Source organism: Equus quagga, chromosome 7 (genome assembly GCF_021613505.1).
Source record: "Equus quagga isolate Etosha38 chromosome 7, UCLA_HA_Equagga_1.0, whole genome shotgun sequence".
Taxonomy (NCBI): domain Eukaryota; kingdom Metazoa; phylum Chordata; class Mammalia; order Perissodactyla; family Equidae; genus Equus; species Equus quagga.
Window position 1 is genome coordinate 22,722,768 of NC_060273.1, and position 10,317 is coordinate 22,733,084.

At 55.0% G+C, this 10,317-nt stretch overlaps 1 protein-coding gene across 1 annotated transcript; it reads right to left on the bottom strand.

Moving 5' to 3' along the window:
- Positions 1–396: 396 nt before the first annotated feature.
- ZNF629 (zinc finger protein 629) lies at positions 397–9,327 on the bottom strand. Its single transcript, XM_046667983.1, has 3 exons — positions 9,159–9,327; positions 6,477–6,584; positions 397–6,321 (listed from the first exon to the last, which is right to left on the bottom strand). The coding sequence occupies exons 2-3, from the start codon at positions 6,547–6,549 to the stop codon at positions 3,788–3,790; spliced, it is 2,607 nt and encodes an 868-aa protein (XP_046523939.1). The 5' UTR covers positions 6,550–6,584; positions 9,159–9,327; the 3' UTR covers positions 397–3,787.
- Between the last annotated feature and the right edge of the window lie 990 nt (positions 9,328–10,317).

The window sequence follows — 10,317 nt, forward strand, 5'->3', positions numbered from 1 at the left end:
GGGGGGGGGGGGGGGGGGGGGGGGGGGGGGGGGTGCAGGTGTTGTGGCCAGAGAGGCCTCCCTGGGGCTGCACAGCTGGGCCTGAGCCAGCCAGTGCCAGAGTCACCAGGCAGCCACCCAGCAGTCTGGTGCTGAAGTCAGGCACCAACAAAAGCTGCTTGGCTCTGCCACCATGCTAGCACATTCCCCCCCTCCCCCGGCCAGGGTGTGGATTGTAAAACTCTATAAAGCTTCAGGCTCCCACTAGCAAGCACTGGATAGAGATTTTAGTGCCTCTGGGGAAAGGGTGCCAGGGCAGCCTGAGGCTAGGCTGAGCTTTTGTGGCCCCTGGCTCTAGGAGGGGACAAGAGCTTTCAGCTTGCTCTAGGCTTGAAAGAGAAGACAGAAAACACCTGGGAAATCTTATTCCCTTTATTCTCTTCAACTAATCAACATGACCACTGGTGACACAACACTGTTATTGACACACAACACTCAAAAGTGGGGCCTCTCCTCACTCCAGGGGGGACAAGTCAGGTGAGTGGGACTTCCCTAATGGGGGCAAAGGAGTCTAAGAGCTGCTCACCTCAGGGGCGAGTGTCATAGAACCCCACCTCTTGGTTGTGATGGTTTCAAGTTTCCCCACCATTCAGGATTCACGCCCAGTTCTTTTGAGTTCCCATCTGACCTCCATATCCATAGCAGTTTCAAGTTTCACCCTAAGCTCAGATGACTTTCTGCTCTTTCCTCTGCTTTCATCATGGCTTTGTGACCCTGTCTGTTGGGTTCCTCCACCAGGGGACTTCTGAAGAGTCAGGCCTACATGGAGTTGGACAAGAGGGTTTGGCTACACTATGCCTTCTAGACTCAGTTTTGGTGGGCAAGTGCCACAATCCTGGGCCATTGCCTGAGCTGGTCAGAGGGACTCGACACTGCCACCTCCCCCAAGCCAGCTCCCTGCTTAGTTCTTGCCAGAAGTAGCCTGCTCTGGGAGGGAAGCATCTGGTTAAAGGAGTTTGGAGAGGTGGGCAAGAGAGAACAGTTCACACCCCAGAGGTCTCCGACTCTGCTCCTTTCCTGCTATGAAACCCCAGACCCTGACTGATCGTGTCCACATCATCCATTCAGTACTGGAGCTGAGACCCCTGGCCCTCACCCATCCCTACAACATGCGAGCATCCTACTACGTATGCTACACTCTAGTCCTCAATAGGCCTACAGTCAGCCTTTGACCACACTGACCACCTCCTCTCGGAATGGCCCCTGAGCTCCAGAGGCTGCTCCCTAGGATTCTTTTCTGGAGACACATTCCTCAGGCCTGTTTCCGAGGGGATCTGCTTCTAACTTTACAAGCAGTTTGTCTCTACAATTGAACTTTCTTTCTGCTACCATCTTAGAGGGAAAAAAAATCTGCTTTGTCTTAGAGGATTGTCTCTTCTTCCTCAGTCTCGTAGGGAGACCCCCTTTGTTGACACTTCCGTCAGTAGAGATTCAGCAGGCAGGCTCCTTCTCCCCTCTCAGTAGTGCTTTCCAACCTGGCACTTGGGTGGGGTGGGGCTTTATGTAGATGATAACAAATGTCTTCCCACAATCATATGAGGCCTGCATTTTCCTTCTCCCCAGCAGGCCTGGGTTTTTCCTCCTACAATAGTATAGATTTTTGATCCTTTAAATTGGAGGGTCATCCCTTTGGCGGCAGGGTAGATTGGACTTTCACCTTCTGAACTTTTAGGTAATGGAATTAGAGGTCTCTTCCACAGCTTTGTAGGAATCCGAGTCACCCTCTCCAGGGATGTGATTCCTGAGAGTCCACTTCATCTAGCATCTCAGTTCTCTTCCTCCAGAACCACAGTGCATTACTGGTGCCAGTGTGGGGTCAGTGGGCACTTCCTTTGGACCCAGTACTGCATGGAGTTCTCTCCTTCTTTAAGAGTCTCCCGGGTTAGGGGGTGGGATTCTTGTTACAGATGTTTCCATTTCCTCTCTTCAACCATTTTAGAGGGCAACAGTCTCTTTCCCCTGCCACACACACACCCAGTCACGTTAGCAGGTTTTGCTGGGTTAATGAAAGTAACTGTGTGTGGTGTGTGAGGACATATGAGCCTAGCCGGGGAGTGTGTTTCTCATCCTTTCGTTTCCCTCTGAAGGTTTCTGGCAAAGGAGGAGAGGTGCCAAGTGGGTGGAATCTGTCCCTTTCCAAGACCATGATTGGGCTGGATCATCACAAACTCAGAGGGCTCCAGGTACCAGGGTGGGGAAGGTGGTTAAGCCTCCGTAGACTCTTCAGGGACCCATGATCCAGTCTGCGGGGGTTTGGACAACCCCCACTATGTGCAGGCTGGCTCATCCTGCCAGCAGCCTTGCTAACAACTCAGATGAAAGAGTGAGGTTTAAAAGCAAGTTGCTGGCTAATCAGAGCTCTCCATTCTGTTGACTTGCTGCACTCATGCCATAGGGCACACACACACACGGCTTTCGCTGACTTGAGAAGTCTAGGGAGGATTTAACCACACACAGCCCTTGAGTCTCTGAAGGGCTTTATTCTTTGGAGGTTGACTAGCAGTGTTTCTCCTTCTCCAACCAAGGACAGAATTTGAGGAAATTGGCGGCCACTGCAGCAAGACTGGTGGCAGTTAGAGTTCAGGAGAAACCTCCTGACAGTGAGACCTGAGAATGTGGCAGGAGGGACCCCCCACCCCTGGAGGCCCCTCAGCAGAGAAGTCCCCAGCTGGGCTGGGCTGGGGTCATCCTGCCGGGCTGGGGAGAACCCTGTGGCCTGAGCTGGGATCTGCTTGCACTTGCAGTTTAACAAGCTCCCGCAAACAGGGAGGCCTGGGCAGCCTGGAGTCGCTAGGTTCCATATGAACACAGTTTATCCACCTTGATTTGCTTCCCTCAAAGCACTCTAACAGAAATCCCCCACTCTTCCCCCTAATTTTTGTGGTAGTTTCCCAGTATTCTTAAAAGTTTTTATGCACCCTAAACTTCAGCCTTTAAAAAGGCTTGACATCATTTTTTTTCTCTTTCCCATTTGTTGGTTCTTTTGATAAGGAATTCCATGGGCCTCTTCCTCTAACACATGCAGTTCATCTACGATTGGGCCCACACCCTGAGGAAGCCCCAGTGCAAGGAGCTCTCTCTCCCTAGTTCCTGGGTCGTTTCTCCTCTGTGGGTCTGCGGGCTCCTCATCATTTGTTTTCCTCCTATCTTTGTCCTTTTCCTTTCCCAGTTCCACCCAAACCCCACACTACTGCCCAGCTGAGCATTTTCCTCAGTGTAATTGTCCAAGGCTTCCGGGAGAGACGCTCCCTCCCATACTCCAGTGGGAGAGAAGACTGTGGAGCAAGTTCATGGGAGGTTCTTCTGTACCTTCTGAGGGTCACACCTCCCAAGTCAATGCCATTGTTGTATTCCCTGCACTTCCCTGACCTTAGAGTTTTATAAGGATTTTAATACAGTTTTATAGGGGTGTCTAGAGACATATTGAGACCTCTTCCTACAATTAATAGGGCTTTTATCCACTAGGGTTTATAGGGGTTTTCTGCTACAGACTTAAAGGGCTTTTTTTTTTCCTACATATTTATAGGGTTTCTAACCCAACAGTTTTTCTCTACTGCCTTATAAGTGGTTCCCACCAAGAATTTCATAGGGTTTCTCATCACTGATGTAAAAGCATTATTTTTACCCAGGGTTCTTTATCCTCCACTTCTCTACAATCTGATAGGGTTTTCCTCCTTTCCCCATCTAATTTTTGGGGAGATCCAGTGTTCCTCTCAGGAGAGAAAGGCCCCTGGTCTCCAGACCCATTTCACAGGGAGACCCCTGGGTGGCAGCTCCTATGAAGGAGAAGGGCTGCGACTTCCGTGAAGCCGTCTCCACACTCAGGACATAAATAGGGCTTTTCCTCCAAGAGGGCTTTAGGGTTTTCCCCATCCCCATGGCTGTTACTCCCTGTGGGAGTGGGGGCTTCTCCCTCACCTTCCTGGCTTGTGGACAAGGTGGCTGGCTCTGGAAGGGGGTCCTCGGGTTTGGGGGACTTTTCTTGGGTGTGAGTCTCCTGGTGCCGGATGAGGGCCAGGCGATCCAGGAAGGAGGCCCCACAATCTGAACAGCTGTAGGGTCTGGGCCCCAGGGGGCTCCTGAGATGCTCAAGGAGGACAGAAGAGCTCTTCCCCAGCTCGGGACTCTTCTGGGGTTTCCCACCTGCATGGACTTTCTGGTGCAGCAGTAGCTCAGAGCTGAGGCCAAAGCTTTTTTTGCATTCAGGGCATTTAAAAGGCTTTCCACTTAGGAAGGGACTGGGCCCTGCCCCCTCCCCTAGGCCAATCCTGTAATCAGGAAAGAGAAAGGGCTTTTCACTGCCATGAGTGAGCTGATGTTGGAGGAGCACGGCACGATCCAGAAAGCTTTCCCCACAGTGGGAACAAATGTAGGACTTGGAGGAGAGCAGCCCCAGCCTTTGGCCAAAGCTCTCCTGCCCCTCAGGCGTTTTAAAGGGCTGGCCTGGGGGGTCAGCTCTGCCCTCTGCAGCACCTGGATAGGAATTCCCTCCAAAAGGGAGCCTGGGGGGTCTGAACTGAGGAGGTTTGGGGGCTGGGTGTGCGATGAGGCCATCTGAATTTTTGTAGGGGTTTTCTCCAATATGGATCCTCTGATGCTGCATGAAAATGCCCTCATCATTGAATCCTTTTCCGCAGACGAGACACTTGTGTGGTTTGGCTCCGGGGGGTGGGGTCAGCAGGGCGGGGTCCCCAAGCCCCAGAAGGCTGTCACCCTGAGCTCTTCGAGCTGGGGTCTTCCCTCTTTCGTGGATCACCCGATGCTGCTCCAGCTCGTGCGCCTCCAGGAAGGCCTTCCCGCAGTCGGAGCACACGAAGAGGTTCTCATCCATGTGGGTGCGCACATGAGTGATGAGGTTCGAGCTCTGGCTGAAGCTCTTGCCACATTCGGGGCACTTGTAGGGCTTCTCGCCTGTGTGGGTGCGTCGGTGCTGGATGAGGTGGGAGCTGCGGATGAAGCTCTTGCCACAGTCAGAGCACTTGTAGGGCTTCTCACCCGTGTGGATGCGCTGGTGGCGGATGAGGGTGGAGCTCATGATGAAGCTCTTGCCGCAGTCGGCACAGATGTAGGGCCGCTCGCCGCGGTGGATGCGCTGGTGGTTGATGAGGTTGGAGCTGACGCTGAAGCTCTTGCCGCACTCAGGACACTTGTAGGGCCGCTCCCCCGTGTGCGTGCGCTGATGCCGCAGCAGCGTGGCGCTCAGCGTGAAGGTCTTGCCGCACACCGGGCACTTGAAGGGGTCCTCGCGCAGGTGAGTCCGCTGGTGCTTAATGAGGGTGGAGCTGTGGCCAAAGCTCTTGCCGCACTCGAGGCACTCGTAGGGCTTCTCGCCGGTGTGCGTGCGCTGGTGCTGGGTCAGCTCCGAACTCTGGATGAAGCTCTTGCCGCACTCGGTGCAGCGGTAGGGCTTCTCGCCAGCGTGGATCTTCTGGTGCTTTAGGAGGTTGTGGTTCTGGCCGAAGCGCTTGCCGCACTCGGGGCACTTGTAGGGCTTCTCACCCGTGTGGGTGGCCTGGTGTTGGATGAGGTCCGAGCTGCGGTAGAAAGCCCGCCGGCACTCGCCGCACTTGTATGGCTTCTCGCCTGTGTGGGAGCGCTGGTGCTTGATGAGGTTGGTGCTCTGGGTGAAGGCCTTCTCGCACTCGGTGCACTTGTAGGGCTTCTCGCCCGTGTGCGTGCGCTGGTGTTGCACCAGGTTGGAGCTCCAGCTGAAGCACTTGCCACAGTCAGGGCACTTGTAGGGCTTCTCGCCGGTGTGTGTGCGCTGGTGCTGCACCAGGTGCGAGCTCTGCGTGAAGCTCTTGCCGCACTCCGAGCAGGTGTTGGGCCGCTCGCCCGTGTGGATGCGCTGGTGCCGCAGCAGCTTGGACCACTGGCTGAAGCTCTTGCCGCACTCATTGCAGATGTAGGGCTTCTCAGCCCCAGATGGGCGGCCTTGCACCAGCTCCCGCAGGCTAGGCTCATTGGCTGGGACCACCGCCGGGCTGTTCCATGTGGTCAGAGTCCCCCACTGCCAACTGGCCTCACAAGCCTTGGTCCAGTCAGATGGGGTTGGGACTACCTCGGGGGCAGGGGAGTCCAAAGGGGTCTGGTGGTCCAAGGGGTTGGGGTGACCCAGTGGGGTTTGGGGGTTCTGGGGGACAGAGGGATCCTGGGAGGGTCTTTCCAGGGGCATCTCTGGTGGGTCCTTGAATTCTGGACTCTGAGCTGGATCTCCCAAGATGATCTCTTCCCCAGAACTTTCCTGGTGGGGGCTCTCCTCTTCATTCCCACTCTTGGTACCTACAGAGAGAAAGGGAGTCTCCAGCCCCCATCTCCTTTCAGAACACGGGGTCAGGCCTCTCTTCCCTCCCCTGGGTTTCCCCCAGAGTCTGGGTCCCTCCCTGAACTGGGGCCACTGTCTTGTCAGGACTGCAGTCCCTTCTTGTGCCCCTCACCTCTGTGAGCATCGCTGGGGCTCTGTTCAGGACCCTGCAGATCTGGGCCCCACAGTGCTGCTTCAGGCTCCATCCCAGAGCTCAGGACTGCCCAGTATTCCGGGGACCCTGGGGGAGAAGAGAGAAATGAGCACACAGTGGGAGCTGATCTCTCCCTTTTCTTTACTCTCCGAGCCCCACTCCCCAACCTGCCCATCCCACAGTCCTTATTCCTCCTTATGTGAATTTCAGTTTCCTACCTCCCCATTTTTCTGGGCATCAGTTCTCACCTGCTCCCCCAACCCCCCTGCAGGCCTGATTCCTGCTCCAGATCTTAAGATCACAACTAAGCAAGTAGGTGAATTTAAGAGTGTAATTAAAAGCTCATCAGTCATAACCCTTTGAACCCAGATTGGGGGCTGGAGAGGTATCTGACACCCACAGGAGAAGGAGGCTCTCATCCCAACCCTCTGATGCCCAGAGGCTGGGAAACCTGTTATTTTGCTAATCAGAGGAAGCTCATTAAGACTCTAATTTTCCTCCTTAATGGGGCTGCTAATTGGGGCCAATAAACTTTCCTTATGAGCCCCATAGAGAACTGAGACTACCTGGAACACTTGAAGAGTTAAAAAAAAAAAAAGAAAAGAAAAGAAAAGAAAGAAAGAAAAGAAAAAGAAAAGAAGGAAAAAGAAACCACGCCAATTTCCCCGAGGGGGCAGGGGCCCTTCAAAAGGACTGGGGCACTTTCCCCGTTATCCAAGCGGAAGAAGGTCATGCCAGAGGTAGGGGAAGGGGGCAGTTTAAAGCCATCAGGGGCTTCTGCATGAACTACCTTGAGAGGGAAATGGAAAAGAGAGAAGCCACAAGTGTGTGGGGACCACCCAGCAGCTGACACAGTGCCTGCTGTGGTGTCCTCATTAGCTTACCCAGTCCTCCCCACAATCTTGTGAAGAGACCTGGGAATCAGGCTGTCCATTTTACAGATTAGGAAATCAACGCCCAGGGAGATTTCTCCAAGGTCACAGGCTGGAAGTGGCAGAGCTAAGACCAGAAGAGCAAGGTTCTGTGTCTGGCTTCCCTCGGCCTCTGAGAGAGGGAGATGACCTTGGGAGTCATGTGAAACCCAAGCGTGGCGACAGGCAGGAGACGGGTGATGAGGAAAGCTCAGACAGAGCCTGCTGGCCATGAGAATGGGATGGAGAAACTCCTGGGATTAAGAGGTTTCCCTGGGTGTAAAAGGATGGGTTGGATCCAGTGACTGGGCCTGATGATCTGCATCTATGAACCCAAAACTCCCCACTTAAGCCTTCCATTATCACTCCCAGCCTGGTCCCCCTTTTTCTGTTCCCTTTGTTCTCTTCTGTCACTACTACATCCCATGCCTAACACATAACAGGTGCTCAATAAATTTTGTTAAACAAATGAAAGATGAATAAATGAGATGCCCCTTGCTCCTGGAAAACCTGTTTGGTCGAATGCTTTTAAAAATCAGTTTGCAAGGAGACAGAGCAAAGGAACAGGAGTTCAGAGTGGCCTCCTGTTAAAACAGAGAGAGCTGTCACTCCAAAAAGGGTGATATGACCCCAGGATGAGGGAGCAGGGCCACAGGAGCTAAGTGCTAGAACTTCCCACAATGTTTAGACCCTTAAGAGAGTCCCTGGGGAGGGCCTGGGTTTTGGGTGGCCGTGTGGGATGGGCATGGTGGGCCTGGTGGCAGTGGTGCAAGGAGACATGGCAAAGACTCATGAGGAGGCAGCTGGGAAGTAAGCAAAGTGAAGCAGAAGCTGGCTGAACCCTGCCAAACAGCAATAAGAGAGACAGGAGTTAGATTTTAGGAAGCAAATTAATTTCTTCATCTCTGCACTCCTTAGGCTATGAGAATTCCCCCTCCCCCATCTCTAAGAGTCTTTGGGGAGGTGGAAGCAGGGACCTCTGCCAATCTGGGGGCTTCCTGGCTATTTTGAAGAGGCCTGCTGCGTTTGCTGAGCACAGGTAAGAGCTTAGTACCTTGATTGTCTCGAGAAATTAAAACTCAGTGGGTCAGGGTAGAAGGAAAAGGGTTAATGACAAGGCGGACATGGAGATGAAAGCGGGGAGACCGAGGAAGGCGAGCAGTGCTTGGAGCCAACCCAGGCCCAGGCCTGAGAGCACCCGGACCTCGGCGAGCCCCACTGCGGAGGGAGCGGGGGAGGGAGGAAAGGAGACTGCCTCACTGAGAGGTGTGGAGAGCGGCCCAGGGTGACCCTGACATGGAGGCAGCAGCGGGAATGCAGCCACCCTGGCCCCTAGCCCCCCACGCCCGCACTAGCCTAGACCCTGGATTTCTGCTTCAGCTGGTCCCCGCGACCCTCTTTCGGGTTCCCAATCCCAAGCCCGACATCCAAGCCCTCCCGCGCCCGCAGGACCCCAGGGTTCCCGGCTCCCGCGGCGCCCCAGCCCCCGGCCCGCCCGGCCGAATTCCCTCTTCCCAGAATGCTCACGCCCTCCCCTCCCCCACAGCCAGACCCTCGCGCTCTTCCCAGAATCCTCGCGGCCCTCGGCGGCCCCTGCCCGGCGCCCCCCCCCCCCCCCCCCCCTGCGGCCCCGGGGGGGGGGAAGGGGCTCAGGCCCGGGCCCAGCCCCGCCTCCCGCGCCCCATTGTTCCCCGGTGGCCGTCCCGGGCCCTCGGGGCCACCCCCAGGAACCCAGGCGTCCCCAACTCACGGCTCTGGGGTCTGGGAAAGGCCGGAAGGCAGAATCCAGCCCCAGGGGACTTAACCCCTTGAATGCCCTGCCTCGGGCGACAGGCTAGATGCCGAGGACTCCGGGGTCCTTCTCAAGGGGTGATCCCAGGCTGAGGACCCAGGGACCAGTTCAGGGTGACTGGGACGGAGCAGGAAGTGACCCCAGCTTCCCGGGCCCCTCTAGCCTGGAGTCAGAGCATCAGCTCTATGGGATTTAACCCTTTGCTTCCCGCAGCCTGGGGAAAAAAGAGGACGGGGGAGCAGGGAGGTGGCTGAGACGACATCCCTCTCTCTGTCTCCAGTGGGAGTAGGTTCTCGGGAGAGCCTAGATGCCAGTGAGGGTCTCTGGGTTTCTGGCCGCACTCCATCTCACAGGAGCTGTCAGCGGCTCCCGGAAAGCCCTAGCTCCGATTTGGTGGCTGTTGGTCCCCTGGGGCCTGCCTTTGTTGGGACTCAGACCCATGGATGGGGCTCGAATGCCTGGCTTGCGGGGTGGGAGCAGGGGCTGGCAGGGCAGACCAGGAGAGGACACATCCGACAGACTAAAACTGGCTTAAGTGAAATGATCAGTCAGGGCAACAAGAGTTTGGACTGAGGAGACAAGCACAGCCAGAGGGATTTGTGGCAGCCTATGCTCCTGGCCCCAGCCTCACTGGCAAGCTGTGCTGGCCCCTCTTCCCCCATTAGCTCCCCTCAGAGGAGAGGACAGAAGGACCCATGATGGCAGTAGGGAAGTTAGTGGGGGTTCCTTGACCAAGCAGGGCAAGAACCTTTCGTAGTAGCTCAGGGGGCACTCAGCTCCTAGCAGGAGAAACTTTTAAAAACCTGGGAACACCCCCAAGCCTAGGTTATCTGGGCTCCCACTTTTTATAGCTTTTATCTCATTTCCTCCTCACAACAATCTGTTGAGGTGGGACCATGTATTCTCCCCATTTTACAGGAGAGGAAACTAAGGTGTGAAAAGTGAGGGAAGGTGCGTAAGGCCATGTCATTATTTCAGTTTAACATATTTGTATATTGAAGCCTACTATTCGTGGGCACTGTGGGGAACATAGAGGTGGGCAGACCTCAGACTTGAACAAGAGTCAAGCTTTCTACCCTGAAGAAGTTTGATTGTGTGTGTGTTATAAACACAAAGG